This window comes from Bos indicus, chromosome 20 (assembly GCF_029378745.1).
Source record: "Bos indicus isolate NIAB-ARS_2022 breed Sahiwal x Tharparkar chromosome 20, NIAB-ARS_B.indTharparkar_mat_pri_1.0, whole genome shotgun sequence".
NCBI classification, from domain to species: Eukaryota; Metazoa; Chordata; class Mammalia; order Artiodactyla; family Bovidae; genus Bos; species Bos indicus.
The window spans coordinates 19,581,001-19,598,771 of record NC_091779.1 but is presented as its reverse complement, the minus strand read 5'-3'; the positions used below and the strand labels follow the sequence as shown (position 1 = coordinate 19,598,771).

Below are 17,771 nucleotides of genomic sequence, written 5' to 3'. Positions count from 1 at the left end.
ATTTTCAAGAATGAATTTTCATTTGCATGTTTAAATTAGAAGGTATTACTAACAGAAATTAAGAAGACCATAAGCTAAAGGCACTAAAAGAGAGTAAAACAGAAAGCCAAGAGAAAAAATTAGATGTTTAATGGGATCAGTACTTCATCTAAAGGAAAATCTTTGCTATGTTGTATCTCAACACGAACTTATGCCTTAAACAATGGCTGACTTTACCACTGAGCCCCAGGGATTTGTGAACAGGATGAGTTTGTATAATTACAAGCTAGAGCTAAACTTTACTGGTCACAAGTGCTCACAAACAAATTGTGTGTGGATTCTGGAATTTCTGGGTAGTTCTGTCACTCAGAGGAAGAGATGCTACTAAAGCAAGGTCAGCCATGACCTGAAATCTCATTAGAAGACAAGCAGACACTGGCAGAATTTTACGTTGACTAAAATGAGCAGAGCTCTGTTATCTTGCAGACTTAATCCATTTTGTCCTTCAAAGCATACAGTCATCAAACACAATGTTGCTCCCACCCACTAAAACTCTCATAAGACAAGTGAGACTGTTACATGTGGTGAGTAAAACCTAAACTCTAGGAAACGCAATTCTGGGTTGAGTTTCTATAGTTTTGACATATGAAGAGAAGAAAAACTTCAAAGATATGATTTTAACAGTCTAGATAAGAAGGACCATACTTTCATTAAGAAGCAGGCCATCTTGCCTTTCTCTGATTATTTACACATTGAATTTACTGTTGAAATTTTATATATACACATATATATGCATATATACATAAATGCACACACTATTATGGATATATTGATTTATATCTTGCTTCATTCAGTAAATGAATTAAGTCAAAGAAAACAAAATAAAATGAGTTAGTATGTGAGGTGAACTCTTGCTTTACTGAGGAACAACCAAATCGTGTCCCACTAGATTAAATCTTACTAGGAACCCGGAAAGGGCAAGTCCAATGAAAGGATGTGAGGGCCTAAAAAAGGAAAAATAAGCCTCAAGGTTGAGTCAAAGTGCTATAATCACCCCATGTTGCCTCTTGATCAAAGTGAGGTCTCGACATCATAAAGAGAGTTTGGTAAAAATACTTAAATGTGTGGACTTTAAAAAACAAAATCCTAAACCTCAATTAGTCACCCACCATCCACAGTCACTGGTCCCAAATTTCCCAAGGCTTCCTCAAAGGAGCCCACAGAGCAGTACGGAACCACCTTCCCTGGCAGGGGCCCTTGGCTTATACCTCCCTCTGTCTTCTGAGTCTTCTGAGTTCATCATAAGAAGGATGCCAAGGTATTTCAATAAAATGCCCTCCTAATTGTTATATATGTAAAATTCAATTGCATGCAAGATGGGCCTGGCATTTCTGGCATGAAATTCCAGAGCATTTATAAATCAGATTATGCAAATTTGTTATGTATTTTTAAATAAAGCAAAAAGCTACAAGCACATGCTAGGCACACCATGTTACGTCCCTCTTACTGGACCCCTGCATAATGGTTCTGTGCCTGGTGTTTCTCAAAAGTCCTCTTTGTTGCTACAAGATGAAATTTAAATTCCTAGAAAGCTGACTGACATTTCTCTTCTTTCAGCTATGCAAGAAGGCCCATTTCTGAATTGTTAGGCTACCACTATATTCTCACAACTAGCCAGAATAAAAAAATAAGGGCTAACTATATAGTACGTATTTACAGAGTGAGATGAACCCTTATCTTTGTTTGGTTTGGCACTAAAAAGGTTGAAAAGTGTAATGGAAAGAAGCCTTAGCAATAAAATCCTCCAGCAAGTTTTTCTAATGCAGATTTAAACAGGGAAAGCACATTCTTCTTACCACTCTTTTAGCTCTCAAAGGGTAGTGTTCTATTAAGACAAGTAGTAAGACCACTTATTAACTTTAACTTGTCACCAATAAACTAAGAATTTGTCATACTATTGCTCAACCATCAACATACCAGCCCCGGGGCAGGAGGATGAGAATCCGAGAAGGAACTCTACACTAGGCTTCTACTGGAACCATTACCTCTGATGAACTTTTGAAGACTCCTCTTAGACCTCCTTCATCTCAAATTTCCCTCCTTGCTCCTTCAAAAAGTAGAAGAGAAATAAGTGTGCATCTCTATACCCTGCCCATCCAAAGGGTTTAGAGCCTTCATAGAGATTAGATTGTGAAACCCAAGGCACACATCTCCTTTAAAATGTTTATTATTCCCAGGCATTGAGCTGTTGCCAACTTCTGATCTGCCTTCTTTGTGGGGGGGAAAAAAAAAAAGACCTGCGTAGGAGAATGAGGAAAAAGATTTGGAGATGCAAAGCAGAACAACTTGGCAAATCCTTTCTTCTTAGCAGGACCATTCATGAGCATAGAATTCAATCCAACAGGACTCTTACAGCAGGACAAAGAGAAAGAAGGTTTTCTGTCAAGAAACCTAGAATCCTAGAAACCTAGAAATCTCTTACCATGGTATTAAGAGGTGAGGTTATAAATAAGAAAGAAACAACTGGGGAAGTTGAGACCAAGCACACCATTAATTTGGTCACCTGGAAAAAGTCACCACCTTCTTCCTTTGAGTTCAATATCTTATTAATGAATCCTTCTAAAGGGCCCAAGCAAAAATAGGTACACAGAACACTAACACTCCACAGTGGCTCTGTTTGGCCACGACATTAACAAATTGGCATGTCATGCAGTGAAATGTATGAAGGGTTACCTAGCTTCAGGCACAAAAGAAAACCACCAAGGCTCTCAACTTCTGCATTCAGTTTTCAAACATATATGTTACAGGTTTATAGGAGCATGAATAAGCACATTTGCATTCTTTCAAAACCTACAGGGTTGAATAGTTCGATTCTTTCCAGTCAAAAGCAGAGGTGAGGTAAATGCAGCAACAATAAAATAAAATAAAAGGTGGTTATAATGTGAGGCATTCAAAGAGTAAATTGCATCCTTCCTATTACAACATAAACAAACAGACCCAAACAGCAAAGCTTAGGCAGAACAAAAACTTGCTTTACAGCAAAGTACACTTTATAGAAATGAGAATGCTAATTTTATTTTCCCCTAAACGAATCCTAATAGGTACAAAATTAACCCGGAAGGAAGGCATAAGGAATTGTTGAAAAAATATCTGACAAATGCCTACTACGTGCCAGGGATTGTTTCCAGGACCCTTTCAATCTTAGGGTTTAAGACTACCTATCTGACTGTACTGGTAAGAATGACAAAGACCTCATTGCTGTGTCCGACCCTCACCATCAGGACAAGCAAGGGGAAAGCACCGAAGCTCCCGAGTCGGGAACTCTGATGATGCACTTGGAAGTGGGCCACTGAGGTTTGCAGGCATGTCACCCAGGCTCCTTCCCAGCACATTACGGCCTGGGACAGTGGCTCCGGATGGCAGAGAAGGAAGATACGCCACAGTGTCGATTCTGGATCCATCTGATACTGACAGAAAATGAGTCCTGCCCAGTGACAGAGGATGTCACTCACCCTTCTCTGTAACTGATTTTCAGCTAACAAGCTGAAACGTCTGTAATAAACCAGTAGGGGATTTTGGTGGAGTTTCAAAATATCAAGATGCTTTCATTTGAGACACTGTCATAAAAGTAACTAGAAAACCCTCAGAAACCTGTATTTTGATGAATATCACTTATTCTAAGGCCAGCCAGAAAATATACCCAAGAAATATACTTTCAAAATGAGATACATTGCAGTATGCAAACCAAACTATATTAGTAAGCCACAAAACCTGAAAATGTACCTTTACCATACATTCACAAAGTCTCTGCTATGAGAAATTGAATCCAGTCAACCCTAAAGGTGTGGTGAAAACAAGCAATTTTTAAATAGTGAGCTTTGCCCTTATACTACCCTCAGCAACTAGTTCCTAGAAACGTTTAATCATAAACTCTAACAAGAAATGGTACATGATGTCACATGCCCATGGACCTTAATTCATTACGTTGAATTGGTCATGAATACATGACCAAATATCATTGCACTAAGCAAGTTCCATGAGAGTCCGAGCATCTCATGATTCATCTGTTAGAATTCTATGAAATTGGCTCATTCTGGTAGAAATATTTCTTGAATAGTTAAAATATTCCTTAAATCTCAGGCACCAACATATCTTAACATCATTTTAAAATTGAGTCAGCATTCTAAGTTTTCCCTTAAACCTTCTTTTGGAAATTTTCAAAGACCTAACACCAAGCAAATTGACATGAGATGCCTGTGTGTGTCCTTCCCCAGGGAATTTTCAAATTAAAAAAAAAGACAAAAGTGTAAATACCAAATCCTAAACTTCCTTTTTCCTTTTACTTATTAATTAAATAGTTGCCATTCTCAAAGTTGTTGTGGCTTTTTTTTTTTTTTTTTTTTGGTCTCTCTATGAAATTTCAGCACTTGTCAATGTCCTCATACCTGACTTATTTGGAATGCTTTTATATTAACAAGTAATTTGTTATTGCATAACCAATACTTTCTCAGAAATATTTGTTTTTAAACATGTTTTACTTTTCATCCTCATGTGAGACTGATATTCTTGTTCAAGACAAATCCACCTCTGGTACCTGTCATGGAATTTTATAATTCTGAGTATTACCAACTGAAGGGGATATTGATTACTCACCATATCCAGGAATGCCTTCTAAAGGGGAAATTGTTCACATGCATCATGTTGGCAGATCTTCCGTCATTAATATTTTCCTTGTCTTGTATGTTACATGTAGTGATTTTCAAAGATGAATTCCAACTCTCCTGTTTGAGCAGCTATCATGGGCAATTATTGCAACAAGTATTGAATTCCAAAAAAATCCCCCCCAAAAAACAAAGAGCAACAACAAAAGCCCTTCCAGGGTTTGAAGAAAGAAACATCACAGAGCACTGCAGGCATGGGTCCACCCATTTAGGTTCCAGTAGTTTAGTCAACTTACTAAAATAACCAGTTCAATCGCTAATCCTAAATGGTGGCAAATATTGTCCCAGTAAAATCCAAGTGCCTGGAGTGGAATTAATGCATCTTTGCAGGAAGGACTCTGGAATGTGGGAAAAAAGGAGTCAAAAGACAGTTTCTTGTTATCCTTGTTAAAGAAGTGTTAGAAGGGAAATGGAAAACTTCAGGTTGCTTGGCCATGCTGTCCTTTAGAAATGAATATTGCTTTTTCTTCTTTCTGAGGCACATATTCATGTGTGGTCACTTTAACGCAGTGCTGCCTTCTGAGACGTGTCGGACAAAGACCTGGGCAGAGGGGCTAGCAACCATGTATAACCAAAAGCCAACTTCTCTCCCCCTCTCAGAATGGCTGGTTTTCAACTGCAAAAGTAGGAAGGCAAGGATCACCAGGAGCTCCCATCATGACTTCAGAAGGTGCTGTTAGGAGAACATTCATTTCTGCTGCCAAGCCCCATAATAAGGCTGCCTGCTCTCTTTCAGTCAAATGACTAAGCTATTGATCCTCTCCCTGCAGAAACCCCTCTAATTTGTTGTTATCAAACCCATGTGCGGGCTTTTCATATTTTGTCTTGGAAAGAAAATGAATTTTCACAGCTGCAACTCAGACGTTGTCTAAGAATTTCTAACCCCCCCGCTGTCTTTCTCCTCTCTTCTCTCTCTTTTTTACCCCCAATTCAATTTCCCAGTAGGTGTCATTTACTCGGATGCTCTGACAGCTTCTGAAAGATTCTCACGCCCGAGCTATACAGACCTTGCATGCTTTTAAAACACAATGGCAACAGGCTCCCACTGGGGTCCCCCAGCGCCGAATTTCCAGCAGAACCTTTGGAATCGTCGCAGCCGCCTCGTCTGCCCCGGGCTGTGCCCGCCAGCCGGCTCTGAACAGCTCAGGACACTTGCAGGCTCCGTGGTACTGTACATTAACTCTGCAGCAGCCCGCTCGGCTGCAGAGGCTGCCGCCCGGCCGGGGATGTGCTGGCGTCAAGGGGGCCCTCTAGGTGGGCTCCCAGACACTGCAGCGCGCCGCGCTCACCTCCCAGGAAGAGCCGGCCAAAAGGGTTAAAGGCACAGCTCACCCCGAAAGGGCAGATTTCTCCTTTCAGTAAGTGATCACCAGGTGAGACCAGCTAAGCAGCGAGAAACCTGTAAATAACCTCCCAGGGAAAAGACACCTTGAACAAATAGATACTAAGGAGGGAGGCTTTTTGTCAGCTGGGTGGTGTGTTTTTTTTTTTTTTTCCGTCTCGTACCCAATGAAGAGAAAGGGAATAAAGAAGTCCACAGAGAGAATGTGCAAATGACAGGGTTTGGTCACTTCGACTCTCTTGTTTTTAATACACACACACGCTGGGGAGGGGGCGCCTGGCTAACTTGATGGTTCTGTAACCATTTAGCGACAGGGGACCACCGGTCTTTTTTGGACAGGAAATCCTGTGGAAGCCAGTCCTGCGGAAGTCGGTTAGACTTGACTTGCAATTGCGCATGCCATAAAGCTGCTTGCTTGATTAGGGGGTGTGTGGATTTGAGAAGTGCTGAGATAAAGCCTTGCCATGCCTACTGGAGCTGTTCTGCATTTCCTCAAGCTTCCCTCTTTGTGCAAAAATTCTGTTCAACAATCCCCTGAAAGCACCCCATCGCTGTTGATGCCATTTTGGAGCAAGAATAAAATAGTAAACTCTTGTAATAGTAGGTTGGCACTTAAATGGTGTTACTCGGAAATCAGGAGGAGAATGGACTTTACAGTAGCAGTGTACTCAATATTAATGTATCACTTTTAACTTAGTATTTAAAAAGGCTGTTATGCAATTACTTAATATTAATGGAATACTGGCAACATTTAATACATCAGGCTATTATCTTCAGTTAGGATTTCCCCAGTGAGGCCCTGTCATAGCAAAAAACATTACAGAGACTTGGGGGAGGGGGGGCAGTGGCATTGCCCACAAATTTAAAACCAGGTATAAAGAAATTTAGTCTTGAAAACTGCCATGATTTGGGGAGTTTTCATTTTGATCAAACGATGATTCTGATGAAAGTACTACTGGGAAGAGGAAGAATTGAGTGATTTATTTAAAAGCAGTTTGAACTTGTAGGTTCAGAAAGATGGTACCACAGCTGAAAAGAAACTTGAGAATATTTCTTGGGATTTCCTGTAGCCTAGGCTGTATCCTCACAACCTCCTTTTTCTAAAGGGAATAAATTCCACAATGCCATTTGTGATGGGAACCAGAAGATTTCAGTCTGAATTGTTTTTAACAAGCTTTGAATGTTTGAACCAAGCATCGCTGAGTAATTCAAAATTTGTTATTTATATGAGATATTTAAATATTGTTTTTTAAGAGTAAGGAACACTTACAATGTCCCTGCCTCTGTACTAAGTGCTTTACAATATTATCTCATTTAATCCTCACAACAACACTATTAGGGATGGACTATTACTAGCCCTGTTCTACAGAAGAAGAAATAGTGGCACTCTTAATAGTAAGCAGTTTGCTCAAGGCCAAGTAAGAGTTACAATCTGAATCAAGAAAGTCTGCCTCCGAAGCCTGCACTCATTACCACTGTATCTTGGTGCCTTTGTAGAGAAGAATACCACCATGCGTTAATGCAATGTTTTCTAAAAACTTATGTTTACAGGTACTATTTTAGCTTCATGGAATTATTCTGAGGAAAGTACGACATTTATTATGTCAGCTTTGGAGCTGAATCTCCAAAATGATAGCATTTGTTCATCATCATACATCATGTTAGTAGAAGATCTGGAAGAAAATTCAGATTATTTGATGATTATTTGACAGGTTAGTGTTCTTTGAGGATGGTGATAATAGAATAATGGATATTAACCTACTACAAAACCAATACTTAGTCCTCACACGTATAAAAAGGCCTCAATAGAAAGTAGCAAATAAATACCTTTTTAAATGATGTAGAAATTTATTTTCCCTTGTAATAGGCATTTATTTGAAATTTCCATTTTTTTCAAAGTTCATTCTACCCTACTCTGTTTGTATGTGAAAGTGATACCCATGGATGAAATAACCTCAAAATATCTCTCTCTCAATTACCACACAGTTTAACATTCAGTACTTGTTAGCTATGTTTCCATTTGTGGACAAATAATAAATCACTTTAAAAATTAAAAAAAAAAAAAAAACTAAGCAATTTAGTCATCAGATTACTAGAGGAAATGTAAATTTAAAATATATTTAAACCAAGGGGAGATTTCAACTGAATATTTTTAGGTAAATTTTCTTGGCTTTTTATTTCTATTTTTATAAGACACATCTGTCTAGAATAAGGTAACACATTAGAATGAAAGAACACAAAAGTGAGAAGCTATGACAAATAGTAGAAAAGCCAAATTTCTGCTTGAGGGATAAGAAAGAAAAAATATGATTTATCAGCTCAGGGAACCAAGGACTACCCATTAATAAACAACCTTAAACTGAGTATTTTGAAAACTCCAGGCAACAAACATATATTAAAAATAGACTTGCTTAGAGAATAGAAATAGCTGATGTCTAGCATTTTTATCCCATGTATATTACAAACAGGGTCTTCAGAGTTTGATCACTATTTCACAAACTGATACTTCACAAAATGTATTTAATATTTCACAAATGTGTAGTCTTCGTGAAATAACATTTAGGCAGAACTAATAGATTTGTAATTTGAAATAAAAGTTCTGAAAGATGAGTAATGTTGATGGAGAGGGGCAATACAAATCTGTTTTTTCTACTAAAAGGTAATCATCTTTTCATACAACTTCTAAGAGGTACAGGAGTAAGCATAAAATACTATTTTATAGTGGATCCCAGCTCCACCATTTTAATCAATAAAAGAGCTCAAATTAATACTAGCAAGGTAACACAGATTGGCACAAACTTCCTATAGCCATGGTGTAGGCTCAGCCCTAAAGACAAAAGGCTAGTTATCATCTCCTTATTAAAAATTTAATACCAAGACAAGCACGAGAATATCTGGTCTTTCAAGGCTGGACTCACATTAACTATCCTCACAGGAGATTAAATTCAAAAGCTATTTTAAAAAGGATTTTTAACATTTTAAAAAGGATGCTATTTTACTGATAAAGTATAAACTACAAACCCTGAGCAAATCAGAATACTGTAACATTTTCATGAGATTGTTTACTGTACTCAGAATCAGAAGAATTAACTAGTTAGTGTCCCAGTGCTCTTTTCCTATAATTAAAGCCTCTTTCTGCCATGACTAGGGGTTATGCTTCCAAGGATGATAGTTTTCAAACTAAATTCCTAAGAGTCTTGTGGTTTCGCACAGTTGCCTCGAGCCAACTCAGGGCAAAGTGAAGGCCAGGTACCTTGTACTGTTTCATCCAGAGTTCCTTTGCTTTTACCTGTTTTATTTCTAGGTATGGTGTGAATAGGGGAGTTCTTTAAAAAATGTTCTCGAAAACATTAACAGTAGAAACACAAAATTAACACTTTCCAAACAAAATCTTATCTTTGTATTGCCAGGCTCAAGACTCCATTCTCTTCAAACCTTTTCAATTTCACAATGAGTTTAATATAAGTGATTAAGTTATAACTTTATGCTAATATAAACAAAGCATAATAAAGACACACCCTTAGTCCAAACATTATTTCCTAAACTCTTTGGTCACTTATCTGATATGACTTAACTCATTGATTTTCCCTGAGTTTCACTTTCAGAATGAAATTTTAATTTCAAGTGTTAAGGTATGTCTTTCTATCACCATTACATTTTGCTATAGCCAACAGCTACTCTCAGTGACTGCCTCCTAAATAACTTTAGTGAAATGAAGTTAAAACTCCTCTAGATTTAGATATAGAAAAGGGTCTAAAAAGTGCTCTTTAATTAATCTTTTAAGAATACTAATTGTCAGTTCAGATAACGTAGAGAAATGTCCTGTTCTTTTGAGAGGCTTGATAACTTTTGTATAAAAATATTTACATATACAAATTTGTTGTTCAGCCGCCAGGTCATGTCTGACTCTTTGTGACCCCATGGACTGCAGCATGCCAGGCTTCCCTGGTCTTCACCATATTCTAGAGTTTGCTCAAACTCATGTCCATTGAGTCGGTGATGCCATCCAACCATCTCATCTTCTCTTGGCCCCTTCTTCTGCCCTCAGTCTTTTCCATCATCAGGGTCTTTTCTAATGAGTTGGCTCTTCACATCAGGTGGCCAAAGTACTGGTGCTTCAGCTTGGCATCAGTCCTTCCAGTGACTATGAAGTGAAGTGAAGTGAAAGTCGTTCAGTTGTGTCTGACTCTTTGCGATCCCATGGACTGTAGCCTACCAGGCTCCTCTGTTCTCCAGGCAAGAATACTGGAGTGGGTTTCCATTTCCTTCTCCAGGGGATCTTCCCAACTCAGGGATCGAACGCAGGTGTCCCACATTGCAGGTGGATTCTTTAACATCTGAACCACCAGGGAAGCCCAAGAATACTGGAAGCCTATCCCTTCTCCAGGGGATCTTTCTGATCCAGGAATCAAACCAGGGTCTCCTCCATTGCAGGCGGATTCTTTACCAGCGTAGTTACAAGGAAAACCCAATGAATATACAGGATTGATTTCCTTTAGGATTGACTGGTTTGATCTCCTTGCTGTCCAAGGGACTCTCACCTCTGCATAATTTTTTAAGCACATTCTCTATATTAGTAGTACGGGTATGAGTATATCTTAGTAAATAGACCATGCAGAAGATATTCTGGGGGATATGACTTTTTCACCAAAAGCCAAAAAAGCAATATATTCTTAAATTTTTCCAATAAAATGAAATGTATGCATATTTTTTGTTTATGCTTATGTATGTATGCATGAAAGTGCCAGTGTTAGTCACTCAGTCATGTCTGACTCTTTGCAACCCCATAGACTGTAGTCCATCGGGCTCCCCTGTTCATGGAATTCACCAGCAAGAACACTGGAGTGGGTAGCCATTGCCTTATCCAGGGTTGTCTTCCCAATCCAGGGATTGATCCCAGGGCTTCTGCATTGCAGGTGGATGCTTTCCTTTCTGAGCCACCAGGGAAGTCAGTTTTGTTCTATGTATTATATATAATGGGCTTCCCTGATGGCTCAATTGGTAAAAGAGTCAGCCTGTAATGTGGAGAACCCAGGTTCAATCCCTGGGTCAGGAAGTTCCCCTGGCAACCCACTCCAGTATTCTTGCCTGGCAAATCCCATGGACTGGAGCCTGGCAGTCTCCAGTCCACAGGGTCGCAAAGAGTCAGACATGACTGAGTGACTAACACTTCATTATGTATATTATCAATTAATAAGCAAGTAAGAGTGACATCCCCGTATGTAGAATGAGACCCAAGACGACTGCCAGTCATCCCATTCCCACCCTTACCTCCCAGTAGGAAAAGAACATTCAGACCAAATCCTCTCTCCCGCTCCCCCAACAGAAAACCAATCCCTCTGGAAAAGAACAGTGTCTTTCTCTGTGTATTTGTAACACCAAAAATGTTGTTGGCACTCAGTCAACAAATGTTAACTAATGACCATGTTGATAGTGATGGCTTCTCATTTCTGGCAAGTTCTAGCAAAGCCTGAAGGCACACTGTTCAGCACCTTTATAAGTGAAATAAGAGGAGCACTTCATGAAGACATGGTTTCAACTGCTAAGAATCAGGGAATGGGGTCATGTTTCAGCAAGTTGCTAGTTCATTCAATTTCCACATGTTCTTATGACCAAGCTTACAACCACCAACAGAAAAGTGTAAAAGAAATGCATGCAACACCTATTTTGATTACCTAAAACCAAGAGATGCTTTGATGGAAATTTTCATGATTTAACTAATATAACAAGTTACTTTGGATCATATAGCCTAAACTTAAATTTTCCCATCTTACATGTTAAACATATTCATAGGATAAAATTCTCATATCATCAAACACATTTCATAATTGGGATATTTAGAAAGCTTGCTAAATTCTACTTCTAATATTTTTGAAAGCAGAAGTGTTGGAATAACTAATTTTAGGATACAAAGAAAGAACTTACTATTAATATTTATTATTCAAAAATCAAATGTGGGAAAAATCTACAACAACTTTGAAGAGCAAAAGTTGAATTTGCTCTTAGAGTCTCAAGATGTGAGCCCTTAATTTCAGTTTCTGCCTTTCACTTCTGTGTAATTTTTAACAACTCACTAAAAGTCTGTGAGATTCAATTTCCTTATTGTAATAGAAATAACAGCAAATTTACAGGTTATTATAATTTTTAAATTTGGGGGTAATTATAGAATATATTTTGTAACATGAAGAGAACGCTTTAAATGTTGCTCACATATACTTTTTAGCTTTTTCCTGGGTGGCACTAGTGGTAAAGAAATGGCCTGCTGATGCCGTAGACAGTAAGAGAGGTGGATTCAATCCCTGGATTAGGAAGAGGAAGGCACGGCAGCCCACTCCAGTATTCTTGCCAGGAGAATCCCATGCACAGAGGAGTCTGGCGGGCTACAATCCACAAGACTGCAAACAGTTGGACACTACTGAAGCAACTTAGCATGACGAACTTATGCACATATTCAATCTTTAGAAAATGTAATAGAATATTCTTCACCTGGTCTGCAATTTACAAGGAGATAGTATTGGAAGTCCCTTCTGAAATGTAATTATATCTCATTTCTACCTTAAACTTTTCTAAAAGCTTTGTATCATATCAAATTTAAAGAAGTAAAAATATTTCTCATATAATACTTAAGGCCCAGCTTCAAAATATACCATGTTTCTGGGATAGTATAGATTTCTAAGAATGACTTGGAAAAAACACCTGAAATATTGGTAGGTGAAAAGCTTTTAAAAAAAATCTCAACCTTTCAGAGTAATATTTTTAATATGAATTACTTAACATGAATTTAAATGTACATGTGAATATGCTGCTGCTAAGTCACTTCAGTCGTGTCCGACTCTGTGCGACCCCATAGATGGCAGCCCACCAGGCTCCGCCGTCCCTGGGATTCTCCAGGCAAGAACACTGGAGTGGGTTGCCATTTCCTTCTCCAATGCCTGAAAGTGAAAAGTGAAAGTGAAGTCGCTCAGTGTGTCCGACTCTTCATGACCCCATGGACTGCAGCCTACCAGGCTCCTCCATCCATGGGATTTTCCAGGCAAGAGTACTGGAGTGGGGTGCCACTGCCTTCTCCACATGTGAATATAGATATATATATTTATGCCAATTAGAGGAAAAGAACCAGAAGGATATACACCAAATACTGGTAAACTAATTACCTCTGAGATAAGGAAGTAAAAGTAAGCCTCTTTAAAAAAGGATTTTCACCTTTTACTTTACATATTTCTGAGTTGATTAATCTTCTTAATGAGAATATTTCCAGGTATTATTATCAAAATTGAGACACCAATGAAGAGAAAAATATATACAGTACTTATTAAGGAAGGATAGTCATTTATAGTTAATATAGATACATTGGAATTTCAAAACCACATTTCTAATAATTTCAAAATCTCTGATTTGAAATATCTAACCTCAAAGCTGAACAATGAGAATTAAAATATATATTCAAGAATTCAAACACTCCACTAACATTATTAGCTCAATCAGTATCAAGCCTTAAAAAAGAAAAGAATAATTGATTTCTTATTTTTCATGTTTATATAAACACTGTAACTGGGACCAAAAGCAATGGTGATTCAGAGTTGGACCCACTGACACTGAACTATGCCTACTTACACAATGACATACCTGAGTACGTATCTTGATAACAGGATGCGCTTATTTTACTCCAGCTCAAATATGTACGTATTTGCAAACTTGTATATTTCCTAACTTGGCCATTCTGCTCTTACTTTGTGTATGCTGGTACACTTCTTGTAAAAAAACGTAAGATAGTTACATATCTACTATAGTAACAGTATATACTATATATGTTTCCGGTCCAGGTAAATCCAAGAAATTATTTTTATCTACTTGTAGAATGACATAAGATGGACGATCTATTATTTATATTTTCAATCTAATTTATTGGTTCTTTAATATTCTGGCATCAATCACTATTGGTCCTGGGTTTAAGTGCTTTTCTAATTGCAGTTTTGGGAGGGCGTATTTTCATAGTCATTTTCATTGGAAGTTAAAAGAGGCTACATCAAAGTTCCCAAATTAGATGTCATTTAAAATCCAAAGACCTCAATTACTGTTTCCAATGCATAAATACACACACACACACACTCCCACTTACACACCACTGACAGTTAACGAAGTAAAAGCAAATATGACTATATTTACAAATTAAGGGCTTCCCTGGTGGCTCAGTGGTAAAGAATCTGCCTTTAATACAGGAGCTGCAGGAGACTTGTGTTCGATCCCTGGATCAGGTAGATCCCCTGGAGGAGGGCATGGCAACACACTCCAGTATTCTTGCCTGGAGAATCCCACAGACAGAGGAGCCTGGCCGGTAACAGTCTATGGGGTCACAAAGCATCAGACACTACTGACTGATTAAGCACAGCACAGCATAGCCAATTAACAAAGCTGGACATAACTGAAGCGATTTAGCACATTTATAATGTACATATTACATATATACATAAAGACACATAAACATGTATTATTAATTTTAATACCTTGTATTTACCGATGAGGACACTGCTATTCTATTTTTTTTCCAATTATATTTGAAATAAAGGGTTAAAGATTATAAGAGAAATTCCATCAGGACACTGGGATTTCGTTGGTCTCTTTTGTCTCTGCAGTATTCTCAGTGCCTAGAATAGTGTCCGGTGTATAAGAAGTGCTCAATGAAATATTTGTTGAGTGAATTATTATCATAAATGAATCAATCAATACACCAAACATGATTATTTTTGTCTTCTGACAGTTATTTCTAAAGAGCCTTCCTTATTGACTATGCCAAAGCCTTTGACTGTGTGGATCACAATAAACTGAAAAATTCTGAAACGGATGGGAATACCAGACCACCTGACCTGCCTCTTGAGAAACCTGTATGCAGGTCAGGAAGCAACAGTTAGAACTGGACATGGAACAACAGACTGGTTCCAAATAGGAAAAGGAGTACGTCAAGGCTGTATATTGTCACCCTGCTTATTTAACTTATATGCAGAGTACATCGTGAGAAACGCTGGGCTGGAAGAAGCACAAGCTGGAATCAAGATTGCCAGGAGAAATATCAATAACCTCAGATATGCAGATAACACCACCCTTATGGTAGAAAGTGAAGAGGAACTAAAAAGCCTCTTGATGAAAGTGAAAAAGTTGGCTTAAAGCTCAACATTCAGAACACTAAGATCTTGGCATCTGGTCCCATCACTTCATGGGAAATAGATGGAGAAACATTGGAAACAGTGTTAGACTTTATTTTTCTGGGCTTCAAAATCACTGCAGATGGTGACTACAGCCATGAAATTAGAAGACGCTTACTCCTTGGAAGAAAAGTTATGACCAACCTAGATAGTATATTCAAAAGCAGAGACATTACTTTGCCAATAAAGGTCCAGCTAGTCAAGGCTATGGTTTTTCCAGTAGTCATGTATGGATGTGAGAGTTGGACTGTGAAGAAGGCTGAGCACCAAAGAATTGATGATTTTGAACTGTGGTGTTGGAGAAGACTCTTGAGAGTGCCTTGGACTGCAAGGAGATCCAACCAGTCCATTCTAAAGGAGATCAGTCCTGGGCTTTCTTTGGAAGGAACGATGCTAAAGCTGAAACTCCAGTACTTTGGCCACCTCATGCAAAGAGTTGACTCATTGGAAAAGACTCTGATGCTGGGAGGGATTGGGGGCAGGAGGAGAAGGGGAGGACAGAGGATGAGATGGCTGGATGGCATCACTGACTCGATGGATGTGAGTCTGAGTGAACTCCGGGAGTTGGTGATGGACAGGGAGGCCTGGCGTGCTGCAATTCATGGGGTCGCAAAGAGTCGGACACGACTGAGCGACTCGACTGAACTGAACTAACTACACCCTTAGTACTCTTGTAAAATCCAACTGCAATAGGTATGAAAATGTGACCCACTGGCACCTGATTCATTCACTTGATAGAAAACATTAATATTCATATTTGAAATGCATATGTTCATAAGAAAACAGAGGGAATCTAATCAGTTACAGATGAGCTTGAACCAAAGTGTCATGTGGACTTAGGGGCTGAAGCCATTTTGGATCAAGTGCAAAGTGATGACTAAGAAAATTGCAGTAATTACAGATAGAGAAGCAGGCAAAGAGCTGAAACACAGAGACAAACAGAAATGAATGATTATATAGCCACACAAAGAAGAATTGCCTAATTCTAGAGTTTTATAAATCCAACAAGATCCAGTTACACTTTGTTTCTATGATTTTTGTATCTTTACATTAACTATATTCTTCCTTTTTCACAAAACCCAGTCTAAGTTAGTTTCTTTTCCTTGCAATCAAAATCTTGACTAGATGAGTCACTATATAAGAAATTTTATGTTGCTATTCATAAATCCTTTCCCTCCCTCCAAAAATAAAACAACTTAAAATTAATGCTATATTGTAATATTGAATACAGAAGTGAATTAGCTTGACGTAGAATTGATGGTTACTCAATCAAGGGGCTTACATAAAACACACCCAGAATAATTAACATTTACTGTATATACATCTACATCCACGCATAGGGGTTCTGGAGAGAGCAACCTTTTCATATGACTGACATATATTACACTTTAAGTCAAAATATTGGCTTCTTATTCTTCTTAAACTCCTCTCATTACTTTCTTCAGTGAATGTTAATTTGTCTCAGATAGAAGGCAAAAGACAGAGAGAGAGAGAGAGAATAATGAAGGGGGCAAATAGTGTGATTTTTATTAACTTGATGGAGGAAGAAAATTTAGCACTCGAAAGGTAAATTCCTTTTTAGGGAGAAAAAAGAACATTCAAATGATTATTTTAAAATAATCACTTGACAGTTTCAAAATATTAAAACATATTAAAACCAGAACTCAATCTTTTAGAATAATAATTTTAAAGTCATTTTGATATAATTAATTAAAACATTCTTTACACTTGAGTGCAAAATAAATTCAAGGCTAATTATTAACTCCTACTTGCCTACTATAGACAGATAACTCCTCCTTCACCTAGTTCAGTACCTTCTGCTCTGCTGTGCTTGTCAAAGCTCTCACTTGGAGGAGAAACCAGAACACTGAGCACCTGAAGCGATCAACCAGCTTGCCTCTCTTGGCACACTCCACCCCTAAAAACATCCCTACAGACTATACAGCTCACTTAACAGATTCAGATGGGCAAACATAAACACCACATCCATGACTGAATTAAAAAGAAAAATACTAATATGTGATCCAACTGCTTATCTATGTAGCTTATACTTTTCCCTATGGGAAACATGTCATGAGTGGGGACGAGTTCAACATGGAATATTACCTGATTTCATCTGTTGTTCTTAGTTTCACTGTTTATAAAATGGATGAAGACACAAAAGAATTTTAAATTTTTCCACAAAATAGTAGCAAAGCTGATCCAATAATAAGTTAACCTTGAGGATGTCTCCTCTCGTCTCATTGACCCTTTCCCTTTAGACTGTTGATGGAACAGGTAGATGCGGATCTGGTGTTGATGGAACAGGTAGATGCGGATCTGGTGTTGATGGAACAGGTAGATGAGGATCTGGTGTTGATGGAACAGGTAGATGTGGATCTGGTGTTGATGGAACAGGTAGATGAGGATCTGGTGTTGATGGAACAGGTAGATGTGGATATGGTGTTGATGGAACAGGTAGATGAGGATCTGGTGTTGATGGAACAGGTAGATGAGGATCTGGTGTTGATGCAACAGGTAGATGAGGAT

The 17,771-nt window shown here is 38.3% G+C and overlaps 1 protein-coding gene across 17 annotated transcripts in view; it reads right to left on the bottom strand.

Annotated features, from left to right (window-relative positions):
- Window positions 1-17,771, bottom strand: part of PDE4D (phosphodiesterase 4D) — a 1,602,952-nt gene that overhangs the window by 615,772 nt on the left and 969,409 nt on the right. The window contains exons 1-2 of one of the 17 annotated variants that reach the window (XM_070774946.1): window positions 5,708-16,899; window positions 4,633-5,316 (exon numbers count right to left, since the gene is read on the bottom strand). The exons of 14 other annotated variants lie outside the window; for them this stretch is intronic. In XM_070774946.1, the coding sequence (XP_070631047.1) occupies window positions 4,633-4,679 (47 nt within the window). In that variant the 5' untranslated portion in view covers window positions 4,680-5,316; window positions 5,708-16,899. Of the gene's footprint in view, window positions 1-4,632; window positions 16,900-17,771 lie in introns of those variants that run through there. 2 more of the 17 variants (XM_019982754.2, XM_070774947.1) reach the window with 2 other exon arrangements.